The 21,414-nt window shown below is 53.3% G+C and overlaps 5 protein-coding genes across 5 annotated transcripts; 2 read left to right on the top strand and 3 right to left on the bottom strand.

The window, feature by feature from the left end:
• Positions 1–180: 180 nt before the first annotated feature.
• PG994_013808 (uncharacterized protein) lies at positions 181–2,375 on the bottom strand (the record flags this gene model as incomplete). The annotated part of the gene is made up of 2 exons (XM_066865217.1): positions 181–918; positions 1,866–2,375. 2 exons carry the CDS (start codon positions 2,373–2,375, stop codon positions 181–183), a joined length of 1,248 nt encoding a protein of 415 aa, XP_066708346.1.
• A 450-nt stretch (positions 2,376–2,825) lies between these two features.
• Positions 2,826–7,348, bottom strand: PG994_013807 (exonuclease kem1; the record flags this gene model as incomplete). The annotated part of the gene is made up of 5 exons (XM_066865216.1): positions 2,826–4,188; positions 4,244–5,470; positions 5,639–7,131; positions 7,193–7,286; positions 7,344–7,348. The coding sequence occupies 5 exons, from the start codon at positions 7,346–7,348 to the stop codon at positions 2,826–2,828; spliced, it is 4,182 nt and encodes a 1,393-aa protein (XP_066708345.1).
• A 963-nt stretch (positions 7,349–8,311) lies between these two features.
• Positions 8,312–9,742, top strand: PG994_013806 (Histone acetyltransferase type B subunit 2; the record flags this gene model as incomplete). Its single annotated transcript, XM_066865215.1, has 3 exons — positions 8,312–8,345; positions 8,418–9,516; positions 9,568–9,742. The coding sequence occupies 3 exons, from the start codon at positions 8,312–8,314 to the stop codon at positions 9,740–9,742; spliced, it is 1,308 nt and encodes a 435-aa protein (XP_066708344.1).
• A 2,074-nt stretch (positions 9,743–11,816) lies between these two features.
• Positions 11,817–15,449, top strand: PG994_013805 (uncharacterized protein; the record flags this gene model as incomplete). The annotated part of the gene is made up of 1 exon (XM_066865214.1): positions 11,817–15,449. One exon carries the CDS (start codon positions 11,817–11,819, stop codon positions 15,447–15,449), a length of 3,633 nt encoding a protein of 1,210 aa, XP_066708343.1.
• A 1,660-nt stretch (positions 15,450–17,109) lies between these two features.
• On the bottom strand, positions 17,110–19,291 carry PG994_013804 (uncharacterized protein; the record flags this gene model as incomplete). Its single annotated transcript, XM_066865213.1, has 5 exons — positions 17,110–17,223; positions 17,334–18,074; positions 18,134–18,840; positions 18,952–19,009; positions 19,136–19,291. The coding sequence occupies 5 exons, from the start codon at positions 19,289–19,291 to the stop codon at positions 17,110–17,112; spliced, it is 1,776 nt and encodes a 591-aa protein (XP_066708342.1).
• Positions 19,292–21,414: the final 2,123 nt, after the last annotated feature.

The following is a 21,414-nucleotide window of genomic DNA, read 5'->3' as shown; positions in this document are numbered from 1 at the left end:
TTCACACGTCCATAGCATCATAATGTCCTGGTGGATCAAGCACCCTTCGCTAGTTTGTCTTCCTGCTGCTGCTCGTACTGCTGTTTCAATCTTTTGGGCAGATACTTCATCATTTCGATAGGGCCCAGACTATACCAATTATCCGGTACACCATCATCATCGGTGAAGGGGTGGGGTACATTAAAACCCTATGAACCCTTCCCAAAGGCTCGAAGGGTCGAAGCCAGGTGGTCGCTCAAAAAGGGGCGCGCCACCTGGCGTCTGGGGAGTGCTTGCCCCTGACTGATATACGTCTTCGTTTGGCCAATCCTCGTTAGACACTGGACTATCGTCCTGTGGCCCCTCGTCGGCTAATGACTGCGGACGGTGATCTACGCCTTCAATGACCACGTTGACATCTTCAGGGTCACCAGGCCACCCGCGGGCCTTGCGACGTCGCACAACAACCACGCCACCGTACTTGTCCTCTAGGTCCCTCGTTGTGAGGCCTTCATAGATATCGTCGCGGCGGTAGTCCGACTCCACGAAGCTTTGCGGACTGTTAAACTGGGGTAAGCGGAGATCATGCTTCTTTTCGAGCTGGTTAATGGGCAGTGCCCAGTAAGCGGCGTCGTTCACCGAGGCCGGGAACTCAATATGCGTCCACAGCCTGTCACTGTTATCCAAGCGGCCGACGAAAAGCGCAAATGTCGAGAGCTTACCGCGACTATCAGCCTTTAGAAATATAAGCCAGTTGCGGTCGCCAGGCTCGATGTGTAGATCACAGTGATTCTCAAAGGGTACGAAGCCGTGACCCAATGAGCCACCCAGTACCTTCAGGAGCCCGAAAGGCTCCGACCCAACATAAATGATTTGGATTGAGGACTTGTGGCTCAAGTATGGTTGTGTCAACCCTTCATCCATCCGTTCAGTGACATTCTTGTATTCAAGGTGTGCGTAGACCGAAAAAGTTTGATGAGAAACCCAAGACTCCGGTCGGATGCATATTTCCTTCAGGCTATGATCGCGGACGTAGGACCCGTGTGGACCATCTTCCCGCCTGAGCATAATACCTACAAAACAGCCCGGTATACGAGTAAAGGAACAGTCCAGTACTGCTATGTAGATTGGCGGTAGGGGTTTATTCTCGGTTCTGTCAAAATTATGCCAGTCGGTACCCTCTGGCTGCGGTTTATGACTGAACGCGCGCACCAGTGAAGCGGTTGGTGCATCCTTGTGTACAAAAGGGCCTGCTGGTAGCTGCTGGAGACTGACAGACGCAATAGGCCCAATAAGTGGCAAGTTCAGACGTGCCCTCCGTAATGATACCTCGATAGGATCGTGTGGTGCCCCAGCAGAGCTATCGAAATCCTGGGCCATTCGCTCTCGAAAAGTGACAGGGGCTGGTTGCACATCCATCGAATAGCCAAAATAATCCGGGTTTGGCGCAAATAAACCTGTATGTCCCAGTCCTGAGTCATCCCGCCAACTGAATATCGAATGATCGTATGGATGCCGTTTTATGATTTCCTCTTGCAGTCTAAAGAATGCGGTTTCCCCTCTCCATACAAAAGCGGCATAGTCACGTCAAATATCCCAAGTAGGCTATAGGCGCGATCCTCCAATCGTGATGTATGTCGACCAACGGCCCAGTTCATTTTCTGGGCCGTGGTTGCCAGTCGCCATGGCTCAGCAAAGTCTCTTTTCCGGGCTGTTGTCGCTAGGTGTGATGTCTTTGAATAGTCGTCCAGCCTGCCAGGACTGATGGCAACGTTTTCTGCAGACACCGCTCGAAGATGACAGATATCAATACGGGTGATCTCGTGGATCAGTGAGACTAATGAATGCTTCGTCCCCAGGTCATGCCAGTTCCTGTCAAAGAATACGACCTCTGAAGGCGCGATCAATTCTTGCAGCGTCCATCCTCGTTTGAACCACATGCTATTGCAAAACTCGTTGTGCAGTCGTGTCTCCCTAAACAACCCCCAGATATCGTTTGGATGGGACTGTCTGAACAGTCCAGTCTCAAACATGCGATCCTTAGTGGCAAAGAAATCTGCGGTATCCTTGGTGACGTCGCTGAGGTAAGCGTAGCAGATCTCGGCCTGTTGGTACCATTTGAACATGGAGTTGATAGACTCGCTGAGCTCGGCACTTGATCTTTTGTCGATGCAGCAGGTATCAATCCAGGCGTATTGTAGCCCCTCCGACCTGGCCTTGTAGCAGAACGACAATATCTTATTGTAGGCCGGCATCGAAAAGGCGCTGCCGTCCATGTAGTCCACATACGTGACCTCGGCACCGTCGCTCCAACGATGAGACAATATGGCATACTTCGGAGGTGTGCGACCCATAAACTCCTCCATCTCCATCGTTTCCGTGTTGATTAGACGCATGTTTTGATAATTCGGCCAAGTATTAGGATGTCAGTCATCGATCGCGAAATTCCAATAGGCAAGGGCGAGCAAGGTCGCTATAGTAGACTGACGGTTTATTGAGCAAAATAGAATGAAACAGGCAACGAGAAAGTGACATGAGGCAGCCTGATCTAAACGGCCACTTACTAGGTGGGATGTGATGGGACAGGGGTTCGAACGAGTTCCCCCGCATCAGGGCAGATGATTGGCCAATATCATGCGTGTAGCCGTTGGGTTGGGTTGATAGCAAGCCCGCGCCCACTCGAGCATCAATGTTTGGTGGATTCAGTACTTGTACGTTGTCTATCTAATCTTCATTGCGCGCTTAGTATGATCATGATCCACAATGCTGGGGATCCATCGGCATCCATGAGTAGATCGCGCCTCCGGGTTGAGCATATTCACCATCATGCTTGATTTACATTTCCTCTAGGAAGAATTTTGCTGCTGTCCTCCTCTCCCTCGAGAAGTGCCGCCGCGGCCACCTCTCTGGCCTCTGCCTTCTCTCCCACGACCACGTCCACCTTTACCCCTTCGGCTGTTGTTGTCCTTAGCATTCAGATTCGGCGGAGGCGGTACTGCGCCGTAGACGGCTCCATTACTCTGTCCAGACGATTGACCTTGCGCATAGCTGTAGCCCTGGCCACTGTGGTTGGCCGATTGCCAATCATAGCCGTTATTGGCTTGGTATCCTCCTTGGTGGGTCGGGTGCTGTTGCTGCGGGTGTGCACCATTCGGGGCAGGCCGATAAACCAGACTTGAATGCTGTAGGTCTGGTACCGCGTTTCCGGCTCCTCTGCCACGACCAGGAGTGCGATGGTCTGCACCATACATCGCGCCCCGGAACGATCCATTCAGGGGAGGAGGTGCAGGAGCATCGCGGTATGTTCCTCCATTCCTGCCACGGAATCCGCCTGAGTTCCCGCGGTTTTTCTGAATCGAGTCGGCAATCCTGTGACCTCCAGTGTTTGGCTGTTTGGGAATCGCAAGGAAGTGTTTGCTCGTGATGTTCAGGACAGTATTCGCAGCGACTGTTGCTCCCCGGAACGGAGAGCAACGTTCGCCCAAAGCAGTGCCGCTCATGAAAGGCTGATCAAATACCACATCAAGCATGTGGTGGTTTCCAAGAGTACTGATACCAACAACTGTTCCCTGAGCACCAGTCTTGACCTTGCCAGAACCGGCAGCGTAGATAACACGGTCACCAAGAGAGAACTTCTGGTCGCCAAGCCGTTGCTCGGCGTCCTCAATGCGCAGCAGCACGTCTCGCGGAGCCTTACGTTTGACAAATAGATCGTCTCCCATGCCACCATTGAATTCCACGATGAGATCATTAACCGCCTTTTCAATCGCCTTGACAACATTGGAGTCGAGCTGTTCCGCATCCAAGGGAACCTTCTCAAACTTGCTGGTCTCCACCGTCTTAAGCCATGCACCGATTTCCTTGACTTTGAGAGTGGCGTCCTCGGGTTTCAGATGTCGGAAAAGGTCCTTCTCGTGCAGCTCATTACCCTGGGGGTTTTGCATCATTCCAACGAATAGATCGGCGAATTTAGCGGCATATTCCGCGATAAGGGCTTGGGCAGCGTGGCTATACTCCCATCCACGAGTGGATTTTCTAGTATAGCCCAGTACCTTCAGTTTTCGACCCTCGAACTTGAGGTTGAGGCCCAGATTCACCTTCATGTTGCCAACAGTGTAAACAAATAGCGATGAGGCGATTTTACTGAGAACCAGGGGAGAGACGCCGATGTTCTTTGCGACGTTGAAAGCAGTCTCGTAACCACCGAGACTATCCCCCGAGTGCCACAACTGGTTTAGCAACCGTAGAGAAGCGCGCTGCGTACTTGGACTCGTGCGGAACGAATTCCTGGCCCTTCGCTTTCGGTTGCGGTTGGCGGTTCTTGGGGTGATGAAATGCCATCACTGTTTCTACCAGGCCGTCCTTGTGACCGAGGACTCGGGCAGGACGCCCGTAATACAGGAAGTCTTGAACCGTTTCTCCGAGGAAGAAGACATTGGAGCCCAATGGGAACTCTTCTTCGATGGGTAACGCTTCTCTTTCAATGAATCGCTGGTCCTCACTCACGACCTCGTCTACTATGACCTGGGCAGCATGGTCTTTTTGGGTCCCTGGTATGTGTCCGTACTCCTTGATAAGGGCACCCTCCTTGGTCTTTACCAAGCCCTTCAGCATATCAACTTGTACCGTGACCTCGATGGGGCCGATGACAATTCCAAGCCGCTTGCTGTAGAAGTTGCCTAGGCTGGCCGCTGTCTTCTGCCAGGTTTGCATCGCTGGACCGTCCATGTGCTTCTGGACGATTTTTTCCTCGGCATCATGCGTATATACGTAATCGCGATCAGTGACGGAGACGATCTTGGCTTCCTGTAGGAAGGGGTAGCCAACATGGCATATTTTCCCCAGCTTCGACTTGGCCGTTTCAATGCTGCTGCGCATCTCAACGTCCGATAGCGTGACGATCATGCTCTGATTACGGCTGTCTTGCTGGAAAACATTGACTCCATGGTAATCGAGACTGGCAGTATAGGGCAACGTTGCCAGACTTGGGAATCCAGCCAGAGCCTCGATGTTGAGCTTTGCACCGTCAAGAAGGCCTCGGTAGAGCTTTGCGCCATCTGCCGTAGGGAGATCATAGATGTTCTCGACGCATTGACAGCCGGGTATGTCAGGAAACACGCCAACCATAGAAGACGGATACACGATAGGCTGAGCTGTAGGATCATAGGTGAACTTCAGCGACACACCAAAGTCGTTTCTTGCCTTCTCATGGGCCGAAAGCAACTCGTTCTTAGGGGCCATGGCCGAGAGCAGTCGCTTCTCGTCAATGAAAGGGATCTTTACGATGGCCTCCCACTCCATTTTCTTGCCGTTCATGTCAAGCTCGAAATCCCGTGGGTAGAAGTCGTTGATGGGCGACTTGGGATCTGTCATTAGCGGGTGATACACCGTGGGTACAATGCCTTTACTTCGATCCGGCAGAACACCCATCAACTGCTCGTAGGGTCGGAACGGTTGGCCAAGTTGAAAGTCCATGTCGGCATTGAAACCCCTGCAGACATCTGGCTTGTGTTAGTTCCAATAGACAAACGTTAAGTTTTCGGGGTCGACTTGCCTGATATCATCGGAGAATAATGATATGCGTAGAACCAGGGCCAGGAGGCCACGCCGCGATAGTAGTAGTACAATACCCACTGCAAACCTTGGACATAGTTCTCACAGAGTAGGCGCAGCTCGGTTTCCCTTTGATTCGGGCGACCACTCCTTGAACTTGGAGCTGTAGTACTCGTTCTTCCATTCGCCAAATTTCTCCTTGTACTTGATCGCCATCGAGGCCTGCGACTCGGATGCTGAAATGTCGATTACTTGTGCCGAGTCGTACTTCTTCATCACACGGTTAAGAGCGAAGCCGGCCTCAACCTCGTCATCTTCTTCCTCATCGGCATTACCATTCATCTTTCCGGGGAGTGAGACCACGAGATGACGTTGGCCTTCATCATCGTCAACTGTGCGCCATTCGAGTTGCATATCGCCAGCCAAATCCTTGATAAACTGACGATCGGCTGCGACGAGTTCCGTGCCCAGGTCCAAAGGCTCCGCGCGCGGCTTCTGGACGTACTTCTTGACTGTCTTCCACAGCTCCTTCTGGGCAGAGGTCATGATCACCTTGCCCTTATTCTTGGGCATCTCTTCGCCCTTTGCCTCGGCCAGCTGCTTGCTCCTCAACCATTTCTGATCGGAGTTTTCATGCTCAAAATGACGGTTCTCCTCTTTGGACAGCTCGTCCAAAAGCAGTCCAAGGCTCTGAAGATTGATAACACCTCCCTCGTTGATATAGCCCTCGCTCTTGGGCAGGACCTCCTTATATATGCGAAACATGGTCGCCAATGCACCTTCGTTGATGTGCAAATGGGGTAGATTGGGCAAGAAATCGTTTCCAACGAAAAACGCCATGAGAATGAAGTCATCTATAACCCGCTCCATGTCGAAGGGGAATTTTGTGGCTCCCTCGGCCTTCAGCTCTTGGAACTCCAACTCCAGATACTCCCGAACAATGCAAAGATGCATCAGATAGAAATTCTGATGCTCCAACTCCTTCGATGCCGATTTAGAAGCACGCCCAAATGTGACTTCCTCTCGAAGCAGACAGAAATGCGGGTCATGAGTTAGTAGGCCCAGCATGATCAGATCAGCATCAAGACCGTACAAGCAATGCCGCACATTGTGATCGTAATCAGGCTGCGCTTTGGCATTGCGGATATACTCCATGATCTTGTGCTCTCCTTCTCCGGGAACTTCGTGGCCAGACAGAACGATGTCACAGCCCTGCCAATCCGAGTCCTGGGTGACCTTCTTGTTAATGAAGTATTTCAAGTGTCGTGTCAGCTTGGCCATGAATTCTGTGCCAGGCGTGATGCAGTTACTGTCGAACGGCGCTTCCTTGGGCATTTCCACGCCCTCCTTAATCGCCTTGTCCCGGGCCTTCTCAGCGTCGAGAGCTGTTCGAAAACGACGGGCTCGTTGTTGGTTCATCTTGGCGCGTGGGGCAACACCATCAATGGCCATGAAGAAGAGCTTCTTCGGCTTGATCTTTCCGAACAAGTGTTCGATGTAATTGAAAATGCGGATGAACATCTCCTCCTCGGTGAGACGGAAGGTTGCATCATCTGAGTCCTTGTGTGTGCAATTATGTATGATACCGTTCATGTCCAGCTAATCGCAATACAGTCAGTTTTCGAGCTCACCAAAAGGAACATATGTGCAGGCGGCATACGTATAGATTGTCGAACTCGGGAATGCGATTCTCGGCGATCAGTTGCGATATCGCCGGATACCGCTCCGAGAGCCATCGAAAGAACTTGGGAACACTGCGAGAAAGTCAGTCGCGGGGTTATTATCCTTGGTAGGGTTGAGTCTATACGAACCCCATCTTGACGAAGTCGCATGCGGTCGCAAAGTATAGGCGACGAAATCCAAGTAGTAAAGACGGTTGGCTTGAAGGAGCGCGTCAAACGAAGTGTTGAAACGAAACAATCTTGCGCAGTCCAGCTGGGATACAGGAGGGTGATGCAAAAAGAATGAATCCTGTCAAAATTGCGAAGACGACCAAGACAAGGAAGAGCCTTAGCGGTACGGGACGGGACGGATCTGGCCAGAAACGCCTTGCGAAGGCAATTGGAAGGATCCTATAGAACAAGACGAAGGGTACAGCGAAATCGCGCAAATCTAGGCAGCGTTCAGTTGAAGCATCGGGAGCCCAGAGCAACAACACCACAAAATGAAACGGGAAGAATATGTAGAGAGTATGTAATGAGGTCGTCGCCTCTCTGTCTCTTTCGCTCGTATGACGACTGTGATTCTGGCCGTGCTTTTTACAGAGTCAGCCGGCAAGTGAAGTGAATGGGGCTAGCGCGGATCCTTGTAGCAGAGAGAGACCGTAAGTTGTGCAAGCAGGCGATTAACAATGAATTGATGGTCTTTGGTCGTGGCTTGGGTCGCTGGGCGATGGATTTGGCGTACAGACTTGGCAGACTCCTTCAGGGAGCTTGGGCCATATGAGTTATGCTCAGCCTTATTCTATCGAATGTGAGGGGGGGTCGATAGTAGGTAGCCTTGCATAACTACACGTACATAAGGCCCGACCTACCTAAGCTAAGGTACATGCATACAGCCCGGCACTTTACGCGACTGGAAGCCGCGTTTTCTTTCCCTTGGAGCTACGCGATCCATCACCCACCTTCCCGCCGTTTGCGCGCTGACCATTTCCACCGACCATCAAGATCAGGCCCCCGACGCAAACCAATCGTCTTCACCCTCACTTTCCTGATCAATTCGTGACCCCCAGCTCAATTGGGAAGCCGCAAGTCCCCAAAGCGATCGAACTGCTCTCACCATGGCTCCCGCGCAGGTTGCCGAGGACCCTGATGGTAAAATTCCACCACCCAGAATCAGATAACAAACGCCGTACCAGGATAGAGCTGACTCGCCTTCGCGAACAGTCAACATGACAGGCCAGGACTCCGAAGACGAAGAGCAACGGCTGATCAACGAGGAGTACAAGACATGGAAGAAGAACGCGCCTTTCCTCTACGACATGATTCTCAGCACTGCTCTGACCTGGCCCACCCTGACCGTACAATGGTTCCCCGATGTCAAGGAACCCGAGGGAAAGAACTGTCGCATTCATCGTGTGTTAATCGGCACCCATACCGCCGACGAGAAGCCCAACCACGTTCAGATCGCGGAAGTGGAGATACCCAAATCCATCAAGGCGAACCCTGGCGACTACGATGAAGACCGAGGTGAAATTGGAGGCTACGGCAAATCCGACAAGGGTTCTATGAAGTGGAACATCGTCCAGCAGATCGACCACCCTGGCGAGGTCAACAAGGCTCGCTACTGTCCGCAGAACCCAGACCTGATCGCCACCCTCACAGTCGACGGTGAGATCCTCATCTTCGATCGCACCAAACACAGCGTGAAGCCCGACGGAACGGTCAATCCACAGATTACACTCAAGGGCCACCAGGACGAAGGTTTTGGCCTCTGCTGGAACCCTCACGTCGAAGGGTCGCTGGCCTCGGGCAGTCAAGATCAAACAGTCCGTTTGTGGGATTTGAAGTCCCTGGAGAGCGGCAAGACCACCCTCGGCCCGGCACGCACTTATACTCACCATACCAACGTCGTCAACGATGTCCAATACCACCCTATCTCAAAGAACTTCCTCGGCAGTGTGTCTGATGACTTGACGCTACAAATACTCGACTTACGGCAGGAGTCGACTACCCAGTCTTCACTCGTAGCTCGCCATGGCCATAGCGACGCCATCAACGCGCTCGCATTCAACCCTACGACGGAAGTCATTGTTGCTACAGCTTCAGCCGATAAGACCATTGGTATTTGGGATCTGCGCAATGTCAAGGAGAAGGTCCACACGCTCGAAGGCCACCAGGACGCTGTAACCTCGATTGCCTGGCACCCCCATGAGGCTGGTGTTCTTGGCAGTGCCAGTTATGACCGACGCATAATCTTCTGGGACTTAAGTCGTGTTGGCGACGAGCAGCAACCAGATGACCAGGAAGACGGACCACCCGAGCTGTAAGTTTTCCGGAACCGCTTCATTGGACATATTACTGATTTCGCTCGCAGTTTGTTCATGCACGGAGGTCACACCAACCACCTGGCCGATTTCAGCTGGAATCTAAACGACCCTTGGCTTGTAGCCAGTGCTGCTGAAGACAACATGCTGCAGGTGTGGAAGGTCGCTGAATCTATCGTGGGCAAGGATGAAGGCGACATTAATTTAGAGGAGATGGGCAGGTAAAGGGGAGGCTCATAATCCCGCCTCGTTATTATCTGCGCAATCTAATTCAATCGTCAGCTAGCAAAACTACTTGATGATATTCAATATCGGTGTGTCCGAACTATTTCTAGGCGACCATATGGTATCGTTACGGCCGGAACCCAGGAGAAGACCGGTTCGATGTGCGGGGAGAAGCAGAAGGACGGCAATAGTCTACTGCTAGTGGATGTGAAGAAGCTATGCGCAGCAAGGCTACTGCATTGGATATGCAGTTACACGCATACCAGAGGTGCCACGAGATTCGGGATGGTTCGAGGGTGGTGCGCGGCATTGATCGTGCTTATGGTGTTTTGGTCCTTGGCTACATGTAACCATAGACTTAATTGCTGAATTTCTCGGGGGGCAAGCAGCAACTCAATACATGTACATTGTGATACCAATCTTGAGCTGCTTTCTTGCTTCCACTGGACTTCAAGGTCTTGCTGCCCGCAGGTGAAACGGGTTTGGTGATCTTTCAGCTATTGATGGCCTCTTTTCCCTCACAGCATCTCTCGGATGCTCCGTAGCCTACCACAATTCGCAGAAATGAGCCTCTAGCTTAGCCACGACTCCACCACCATCACTCACCGCTGCTTTCCATATTCATAATCTCTACTAACAACTCTTTCTTCCAGCCAATCAAAGAATCTGATGATCTTTGATCAACAAGCCCGCTTGGCTTAGTGGTAAAGCGCATCACTAGTAGGAGGTTTCTGACCGACGACATGATGAGATCACTGGTTCGATTCCAGTAGTGGGCAATACAACACATCATTTGGATGGATTCTTTTTATTCTACGACATGGCTTCAATACCCGACTTCTTGTGAGCGGATGGGCCTGGAAGTGATCACAACACCCCCTTTTTGTAGGTACGTACAGGCGATGTAGCCCGGCTATATGGACTATCGTTCTTAACCTAATAACTGCGCACCATATTCAATGGTTGGAATATCTCTTTCATCCAATCCAGTGTGGTTAGTTCTTTCCCATTCAGGTCAACTCGTCCAAAGATATCTGATGGTTGATCTGGCTTGTCTGAAGCATAGACTTTGGGCTTCAGGACGACTGTCCAGATCTAGGCCTCCGAGCTTCAAGAATGTGTCATTCTACGTAACCTCACATCGTAAGGAACAAGTAGCAATTGTAAGATAGTATCAAGCTTGCAACTGGTGGCAATTGATTCGGCTTGGGTGTGAAGACCATCCTCAATCCCCATATTTACAGTTCTAGACAAGCGGCTTCAGGGGCCAGCAGCGTCAACATACTTTGCGTCGTTAATGCGTTGCTGTCACGTTATGCTCCATGTACTTATACATTGAATATCTTTTCCCGCTGGCATAGGTTGCTTATAGGATTGGCCGTCGGGAGAAGATCCTGTGATCTGAAGAACCAGAGACTTGAAGCTGAGCTTCTCAAAGGAGATCATGCGAGGTGCTCGCTTCTGCGCCTGTTTATGAACGTCACTTCGCAGAAGCACATCAGAATATTCAGCTGTTGGAAGCAATATGTATCTCCTCCTGCTAGTTGCTCCTGGAACAGATCAAAGACCGCCGCACATGCGGAGCCGGGGCCGGCCCTTGCGGCCCTGCCTCGTACCTACTGACTCGGTGCGCACTTGTTCATCGCCGGGGGGCGACGACATGGTTAGTGGTGCACAACAATCCCTTTGGGTTCTGATTGTTCTCGAGGAAAGCGGGTCTCTTGTACTTCTACCTCGCCATTGTTGTTGTTATGGTTTTGTTCACACACGCCCAACACCAATCTTTCATCCACGATCCTTCCTCCTTCAGCTCTTCTCCACGCAAGCAAGCTGAAAGTGAGACCCGTTCACTACTGTGACTTGCAAGGGGTTCGACACCTGGATTTTGTTTGGCCCTGTACGCAATAATCTACATGTCCCAGACCTGGCCTTGCAAATTGCAGGTCACGTCGGAACATCAACACCTTCTCATCTGGTCCATTTTGCCAGACCCTTTGCGCCAATACCAACAGTCCCTCCACATAGTTACTTGCCCATACACATACTAGCTATTCTCAACACTTCCGTTCTCATCATGGCTTCCCAAGATCAGGGGAAGACAGATGCCGGAGGCAGCCGGCCTTCTCCTCACAAGCCTGCCACCACTAAGAAGCCGAGCATGGACGAAGTCTACAACAGGGTTCTGGATTTTCAACGCAAGAATCCTGACATCAAGTTCACCAATGAGGACTTGGCCAATGCCTTTCGTACAGTGGCTCGACGCAAACAGGCGGCAGAGCTGATGAAAAGCATGACCGGTGTCTCCGTTGACATTACTTCTCAGAACTTCCAGAACGCTGCCCATGGTTTGTCAGCTTCAGCGCCGAGCACGTCCACAAAGCTCGACCCAGCCGGCCTTGATGCACAGCAGATGACACAAGACAGCCAGGCTATCAACATCACAGACAAAGATGGTCATGAGCTCGGCCTCTGGATGAAGAAACAGGATGTCGGCCGCATTGTTCAAACACCCAATGAGGGCGCCCCTGCAATGGCATCCAAGCCAGCCTCTGCCCTGCCTACACCCAACTCGGGTGAGGAGATTGACTTGATTGAACCTGTTACAACCGCATCATCTGATCCCGCTGTTACATCTACACCCAGCCCAGACCAATCGGTCTTGTCAATCCGGCCCCGGGGTGATGCTGCTGAATCTTCGGCTCCGGCCCCGACCTTGAATCCGATTCTGGCCGCGATTGCCGGTTTTGCAGCTGCTTCCAGCACCACCGGAAACAGAAAGGCACCTCCTCCGGCCCTCAACCTTGAGCAGCCCTCCCGACTCGCGCTTAAGCCTGCCCCGAATCACTATCTCTCTATGGTGGCCAAGTCTACCAAGGAGATGCAGCCAGGAGGTATGGATAAACTCGAGGTCGCCCTCAACTGGGGCAAGAGCCCGGCGGAGCAGGTCGGCTTGCTGAAGAGCCCCATTGCAATGGTGTTCTCAGACAATAAAGAGAGGGCGGAGGGAGTACCGTCTATCGCGAATTACAGCGTGGAACCTATTCCCCAAGCTTACCAGAAGGCTACCGATCTGTCGACTGATTTCACTCTGGAGACGCCACTCACTGCCAACTTCGCGAAGGAGCAAGTCGAGATCAAGAAGGAGGAGCAATCCAAGAACGAAGAGGCGGTATCCATGTACCAACCAGACGTCAAAGCCCTCTTCAAAAACCAGCGCGGCGGCTCTGCCTCCAAGAGCAAGAAGGGGAAGGAGCCCAAATCCACTTACCGACGACGTACCGCCAAGAAGATCACGCCCTCCGAACGCATTCATTTGGCTCTCAAAACCGGTCACAGCCGCCACTCCAAGCGGTTCGACATGATCACCGAGTTGTCGACGAAGTTGGAACTCGTCGTGGAAGTTTGCAAGTACCTGCCGCCTGCCGATCTTCTCAACCTGTACAGCGTCCACCAGACCTTCCACTCAGCCATCAATGAGTTCTTGCGGTCTTCCATCCATGCCTGGACAAAAGTCAACTGCCTGGATGCCGCCCTTGTCTATAACTGGCGCAGCGCCACGTATCGACACCTGACCATTCCCGATCCCGCTGGCCGGCCACTCAAGACACCACAAACGCCGACCGGCTTTCATCCATTCCGCCCCGAAACCAATGTTTATAAACCGGGCGCAGCTGACAATGAATATCTCGAAAGTAACGGCATTGACACGAGCAGCCGCAAGGGCAAAGAGAAGATGACATACTCAGACGATGACGCCAAAAACGCCGACAAGGACACCGATGAAGACGATCACAAGATCTGCCGCTTGGTTCCCACCCTCAAGTGGTACGCCATGCGTTACACGCGCCAGGAGGCAGCGGACGATATCCTCGCCCACCTGGCACGCCGCGGCCACCGCACTCCCCCCGGCACCTCAGTCTCCCTTCTGAAGCTCTGGAAGCTGATGGCGTCGCCGACCAACGCCGAGCGCCGGTCCATCATACGCAACGACGCCCGCAGCAGCCACAGCATCGGCTGCAAGTGCTACATCCTGCAAGCCAAGGCCCGGCTGGACGCGGGCATGGCCGTGCCCCCGCTCAAGAGCCTCGAGCGGATGGCCAGGGCCGGGACGTTCGGTCTGCCCGACGAGATCCTGGGTTTCACCGACCTCGACCTGCTCCGCCTGCAGTGCTTCTTCCTCAAGCTGGACCTGCGCTTCAACCACCCCATCTACGGGCCCGAGGACACCGACCTGTCGGACCTGCTGCTCGGCCAGCGCAGCCTCGTGCCCCTGCGCCAGATGCTGTTCGGCGAGCGCTACCGCACCATCGACGAGCTGATGGCGCTGAAAATGCGGTACGACCTCGGTTGCACCTGGTCGATCTTCATGCCCGCCGCCCCCGAAGTGCTGCTCCGACAGAACTGGAAGCTCATGGGTGTGCCCTTTGCCGACTGGGGCAAGGTCCACCTCGAGTACTGGGGTGAGCGCAGTGGCGGCTCTCTGGCGACCCTTCCCGACCCGCACGACAGGACCGTCAACCGCAACCACATGGTCCACGTCCAGGAGCTCGTGGCCGAGGAATCGGCGCGGCGCGACCTCAAGCTAGAGTTGCACCTACTTCCCCTGATGCTCTGGGGCTGCTTCGACTGGAAGACGGGCCGCAACCTGTGCCCGACCGAGGCCGAGATCTACATGCCCAACGCGGCGCACAAGTCGCGGCACATCGACACGACCGAAGAGTTCACGCGCATCGAGATCCTCAAGGGTCGCTGGGGCAGCCTCACCGCCGCCGAGCAGCAAGAGGTCCTCGACGCCCAGCTCGCGCGCGACGACCTGCTGCGCAAGTGGGACAACAACCAGCTGTGGGACCCGCGGGAGCACACCGACGAGGACGACAACACAGTACAGCTCTCGTACGCCGTCACGCAGCCCATCACCGGCCGCAGCGGCCCGCCCGAAATCCCTAGCAGCAGCGGTTCGATTATCGAGAATGAAGCCGACGACACGGTCGAGACGCACGGACCCGTGACGGCGCGGGGGCTGGAGCTAGAGCGCATGCGCGACTCGGAATTCGGTTCCGACTCCGATACGGACTCCGAAGGCGGCTTTGGCAGTCAAGACGAGAACCAAAGCAGAACGGGGGATGAGAATGCTTGGATTCCAAAGACCCCCGCTGATGAATACCAGTTGCCTCAGTCTTTCAAGCGGACCCTTGACGAGTACCAGCGGCGCCAAAGCCGTACTGCATCGTCGGCTCCGCCGACCATGGCTGGATTCATGGCTCCACCGGCAGGCAGCTCGTCACGTAGCTCCGTCTACTGCAGGCACTCGCCTTTGTTGCCGCCCAGCGGAGGCGCTGGTCCTGCTGGCCCCGAAGATCCGGTGATCGACGAGGACTTTATCAACAACGTCTTGCGCGACTTGGAGCAGGAGCTGTCAGACGGGGACGAGACCGAGATCGGTGTCGACGACACGTGGGACGACTTCGACTGGGCCGATGCGCCTGGGTGTATGTGGGACTTTCTGCACCTCCAGGTGGAGGAGGAGGATGACGAAGAGAACGATCAAGCTGATGCCGCTTCTCAGTCAGCCGACGCCGGCGCTGGTATTAGCAACACTGCGATGAACATAGAGGAGACGGTTGAGGCTGCTTGGGCTGTTCTTCAAGAGGCTGAAGAAGAGGCTATTGCTGCTGGCTACCGGAGCATCCAGGCGCGCAGCCCTTAAAGTGCCAGCGCACCACGGGTTGACCGACGCTGCCTATTCGGAAGCAGCAGTGCCTTGCGAATATTTGTTTTCCCTGCAGCTCGTTTCTGCTGTCGACCACGAGCTCGTCCTAGCACCTGTTGGCCATATTCGGTTCTATGTGCGACAGTTTCTAGGGGGTACCAAAATGTTGCCAGAGAAATTTGCTGGAAAGATGTAGTATTGTATTGTACACTAGACTTCAGCAACTGTTGGAGGGGGGTTAAATGACTGATGTCATCCAGGCTTCCGAGACAGTGTAATGTGGGGGAGCTGTCAAGATGAAGAAGCATGTCATGAGATGCAAACGCAAAGGGGAGCCTATTCACTTAGTCGTCTAGGAAGCCCATGAAGCATCTGTAGGGAACAAAAGCAGAGCAGACTGGTAGTAGATATAGATGAAAGCGAATCAGGCAATGTCCAAAATGAATGAGCCTTGAGATGATGGGTCGGAAATATGGAGAGATCTTGCTGAATGAGTATCATTGTAATTCAGACACATCGACTCTGGTAATACCCGTTCGATATTGCTCTTAACCTCTCACCGAACTCCTCCAGAGCACAACTGACAGTATTGATGTCGACATTCCAATCTTGCAACCACACCACAAGCACCTCTTGCTGTGCTGGGCTGCCGGACACATAACACGACAGTTGTGAGAAGGCAATTGAGTCTTGGTAATAAAAGATGTTACTTGCATCAGTCCATATAAAGGCAAAGCCCATAAACTGAGGATTGAGTCGGCGATGCCCGGCCTCTGATCTACATGTAGAGACAGCCATCCAGCTGTGCAATAACGAACTAATCCAACCTGCACTCCCCGACTCCACCACTCCCAGGCTGTGCCGTTTTATGTAATTGATTCCTTTCGTGGGTGAGGAGTGACCATGAACATGAACAAGAATAGAGACTTTAATGACAGGCCGCAGTGGCAACAATGTGAACAAGAGTTTGACGGGAAATAACCAGCGTGGTGAAGGAAACGAGAAGGGAAAAATAACGGAAGCAGAGAAGACAAAAATTTGGACAACTAGTAAAAAGAGGCCAAGGATATACCCTTTACACTCCCCGCGCTATGCCACCAAATCCATACCACAAGAGTAACCATGTACAAAAGTCGCCCTTTGTCCGATAATGAGGGTATCAGGACAAGGCCATGTATCGCTATAAAGTGCAGACCAAGGTGACCTACAGAGGACCTAAGCCATGATGACTCTCCAACTGTGTATCGAGGATGCTGCCGATGTTGTTGTGCTGAGACTCTACTCGATAATTCCACTTTTGTCTTTCCAGCGAACCCCTCCCCAAAGTAATTTTGGTTATACGCAACCAACACCCCCTCCCTATCCGAATCACAACCTTGACTCCCCCCTTCCGGTACCAAGTTCTTCCAAGCCTGTCATATCATCGAAAGTCTGAGTCCAGTGAGATATACCTGCCAAGGTGTTTGATGGCTTGCCATCTGCATTTCATTCAAAGTACATCCCCCAAAATTAGTGACACTTTAGTATCAATGTCGTCAAAACATGGTGTATTTCCACAGCCGCCCAACACCTGACAGTATCGATGAGAGTAAACAAGCACGGCCCCAGATAGATCCGAGGTCACGCAATGGGCCATTCCAAGCTGATAACAATGCCTTTAGGCTGGCGACTTATTAGGGGGAGCACCGGCACCGTTCTGGCGCGCATCGCCTCCGCTAACAGAGAGCCCACCAATGCCAGTAGACAGAAATGAGAAGGGATCACTCTCGTTCTGGTTCGAGTAGAAGTTATTAGACGGGCCGGCTGATGCAGGGCCATTGCTCGCCGACTGGAAAGCGGCCTCGGCAGCACGGCTATCAAAGGGACCGGCAGAGTGAGAACCGGAGCAGGTCCGAAGTGGGTGTTCAGAGAGGGGTAGGGAGCTGCACCGCCACCAATACCGGAAGGAAGAGCATATGTGCTGGGAGGACCGCCAAACTGCTGACCATAACCGCCGCCAGCACCAAAGGGACCAGCAGCCGAGGCAAAAGGTCCAGGGCCGGGAGTGCCAGCCATGGAGTTGTTGCCGGGCATACCGTAGCTCGAGCTGCTATCCATGGGCGAAGGGTAACCGGAATCGGCGACGACGGCGGCACCGGCTCTGCTTGCGCCGCAGCGCAGGCAGCAAACATTCTTAGCGAAGTTGTGGTAGCCGCAAACCTCGTTGCCACATTTCCAGTCACCGGCGCGGAAGGGAACAACGCCGCCACCGCCCATACGTCCACCACCATGGCCCATATTACCGTGGTGACCTCCGCCGTGGTGAGGTGGGGGCATCATGGGAGGAGCGCCGTAGCCTCCGTAACCATAGCCACTGCCGCCGCCGCCACCACCAGTCATCTCGCCGCCTTGTGCGCCAGCGTTCATTGCGGGGAAGGAGCATCGGAAACAGGCGGTGCGGCGCTGGAAGTTGGAGAAACCACACGAAGGGCAGGTCCAGTCACCAGGGCGGGGCCTGTTCTTGCTTGGCGGGAAAGGCGTTAGTATTTCGGCAGCGCGGTCAAGTACGCGGCTTGATGAAGGCGAGACCTCGATGGCCTTCTCATTGAGTGCACGACCGTTCATGCACAAGCTCTCGGCAGCCTGGAGCACATGTACATATTAGCGAAGCCATCGGACGATTCTGCCAGGGGATTACTAACCTCTTCGTGGGAGGAGAAAACGGCGAAGCCAGTCCCGGTGGGCTTGTGCTGTTCCGGCGTGCGAAGAGTCCAGAACGCAATTGGGCGGCCGCCAAACTGGGTGAACCAGCTCTCCAGCTCGGACTGGGTCGTGTCATGGGGCAGACCAGACATATGAAGAACCTTACTGCGCTCCGACAGGAAGGCACGGACATCGGCCCGAGCATCCATGGGTCTGGTGAGGACATCAGGGTGAGTCTCGCGAGGCTGCGACTTACGGATCAGCCCGCGAAGAACTCTAGCCAACGTCACGGCTTCCTCCATGGCACGGCGAGGCGAGGCGGGAGCGAGGGCCTGCAGATGGAAAGGCAGATTGTGCTTGATGGGAGCACTGGACTGCACTGGTTCGACCTCGAGCGCAGCGCAGATGTTGGAGAGCATCGAAGGACCGAAGGGGAGAGACTCGGGGTGGTGTTGTTGCCAGCGTTGGTACTCGGTGCGCAGGTCGAAGGTGCGCGAGTGCTGCAGGTAGGGAGGCAGCACGACGGCCTTGTCGCGGGCCTCGCGGGGAAGCTGGACTCGCAAGTCCCAGGCATCGAGGGTGACAAAGACGAAATCAAGGTTCTGCGAGGTCAAGTGCTCGGAAGCGAAAGCGTCGAAGCGGTTAATTGCGTCTCGGAACGTGCCCGCATTGCGAACATGCTCCCACGTCAAGGTCGTCAGACTAGCTGCAGGTAGGCGAACACCAGGTCAGTCTTGTCCGTCCCAGAAGCGAGATCGGCTAAGCACAGCACATCACGGGGAATCGTCGGGCTCGGGTATTCTTGAACTGAACTTACTGCAGAGCGGAGTAATGGGCGTGTTGATAGGCTTGACAAGAACATTTTCGCGGTGAATCTGCCAGAAACCGCGTTAGTAACCATCCTGAAGCAATTTGCAGCACCGTCTGCACTTCTCATGCAAGGACGGGGGGCCCGCAACAGCTCCATAGTGCAGAATTGGGTGGAAAATCTTGTGCCATACCTCGTCTAGAGACTTCGCGTCCAGCAGAATCCATCCAAGCTCGATAACCTCGGCCGAATCTTTCGTAACGTAGACGCCGTGCTCATCGCAGGTGGTTGCTACATGAATGACGACGTACCGGTCGAAATGAGGCGGCTGCGGCGGCTGGTTCGACATGGTGAACGTGGGTGCCGGTGGTACGACGGTGGAGGGAATATACGATCGTGATATGGTACAATAATTATTATAATTGCAGTGGGTTTCCGTGTCGGCTGGAGAACAATCCCTTGAATTCTCAACGTGAGGTCGTCGTGACAATGGCGGCTGTGGTCGGCGTCCAAGTCCTTTTTTTCCTCCCTCCTCGTTTTCTCCTTCGCCCGATGAAGAATCGAGTCAGCTAGCTGCCTGAGCGTATGGGAAATACGAATGACTGGTAAAAATGCAGAGCCTTCCAAACAAAATGGTCGAAGGATATGGTGCAAGACCAAGAACGGGTGAACCGAAGGTCGGTGTGCTGAAGCTTCGGTCGGTTCGAAGAAGGGGTACTTCAAGGGGAAATGGGAGAGTGGGAACACAGCAATGGGCTTGCTAGTCTAGTTTCCGCTTGGTATCTTTCTCTACCACGCCTTTCCTCACAGCAAGAAATCTCTGCAGTTTCCTTGCGGTCCTTGGGGGGTGAAAACCAAATACCAGAGAAGGAAAGGGAAAGGGAGGAGAAAAGAATGGATGCAAGGGTTTGCGCGAGAGCGATGATGATACTGTGGTGGAGAGACTACAATCGAGAAAGAGAGTGGTGTGTGTGTGTGTGTGTGTGTGTGTGTGTGTGTGTGTGCGTGTACAGTTTTGCGAGTCGAGTAGGTGAGAGCGAGGTGACCGACTCCCTGAGTCGAATTGGTTATTGCGTGTGGTGCCAGCTCCAGTTTCAATGAGTCCAGCGTTCTGTTACCACTAAAACAACCGGCCTGTACACTTTCTGGGGCTTGGGTTGCTCGGGGGTGGTGTGGTTTCGGCTGGTGTTGGTTCGGGCAGTTGTGAAAGCTGATCGCTGTCTTTTCGTGTGGTGAAAAAAAGCGGATGTGCTGTTTGCTCAAAGGAGTTTAGCCCCGTGTTTGACGGGGACGGTTGAACTCGAACTAACCTAGTAACATACATGTACATCAATAATGAATAGGAAGGGTGGGCTTGCGAGGCTTGCATTAACCGAAGAATACCTAACCAACCTACCATATTCTTGACATGTCTCTTCAGCAACTTTGCTTGCTGTAGAAACCAGTCAGCTTGACTCGGGCCATGGTGGATTGGAAAACCCGATCCTTTCAAACCCACGCGTTCCGCGTCGTTGTAAGTGACTCGTCGGCCCTTCAGTAAGCTGCTAGACACCCACTCCAAGCAGCAACTCAATTCCCAACTGCGGGTGCTTGGCAATTGGCCATTACCGCGCTTTTGCTTATTATTGTGCTGCTAGGTATTCCCTTTTACACCCGTTGCGTCGGGCCCAGTAGAGTGGAGACCTGCACTTTGTTAATCCTCTCTGCATATACACGTTGCGTACTCCCTATGCAAACCACATTAGATATCGTGTATGTAGATGGACAGCTCTGTCTTTACATTCAGCGCATGCTGTAGTGGATAGCGTCCGCCGCCGTAACGTGTTGTCAAGCAGATTCCCACAGATACCGAAGGTTAAGAGTCAACCTGTCACCGAAGCTTCGCAGAACACACTTCTGTCACTGCATGTATGTGCTGTACTAGATCAGAATACCATCCGACACACCTGCAGCCAGCAACTTTTGGATATCACGGCTATATCCATCTATGTGACAGATATATGTACAGTGAGCTCATAGCGCACGCATACTAATCCAATAACCTACCTACTTAGGTCGCTTGAGCTGTAGCTTGAGCTCCAAAACAGCCGAAGGTGAGTTACAGATGCTGCGTGCCTGGTTCCGTCTCGGGCTAAGCTTCTCTGCTTCATGTACCGACAATAGAATCGGTAGGAAGTATGAAAATCCACATCAGGTACGATTGGCATATACCTGGATATCGTCTTATAACATCGCTGGCGTAATCAAGAGCCTGGCACCGACAAAAGGCCGACCTGCTGCACCTTACGTTGGACAGGTTGTCATTTGATGTTTCCCGTGGTTCCTGGCTGGGTAGCCCTCTTGGCAGGGATATATGCACTTTTTGGGCCCGGGCGTTTCAGCGCTGAGGCGTCTGTGCTTCCGGTAGGTTGGTGGTGTTCCTTATCCGACTTGTAAGATGTCATCTCATGTAACCAAAGTAAAACTTTTGGC

This window comes from Apiospora phragmitis, assembly GCF_038363925.1.
Source record: "Apiospora phragmitis strain CBS 135458 chromosome Unknown utg000013l:1.0-2965645.0:1.0-2969333.0, whole genome shotgun sequence".
In the NCBI taxonomy this organism is placed as follows: domain Eukaryota; kingdom Fungi; phylum Ascomycota; class Sordariomycetes; order Amphisphaeriales; family Apiosporaceae; genus Apiospora; species Apiospora phragmitis.
This window is presented reverse-complemented; position numbering and strand designations above follow the sequence as displayed.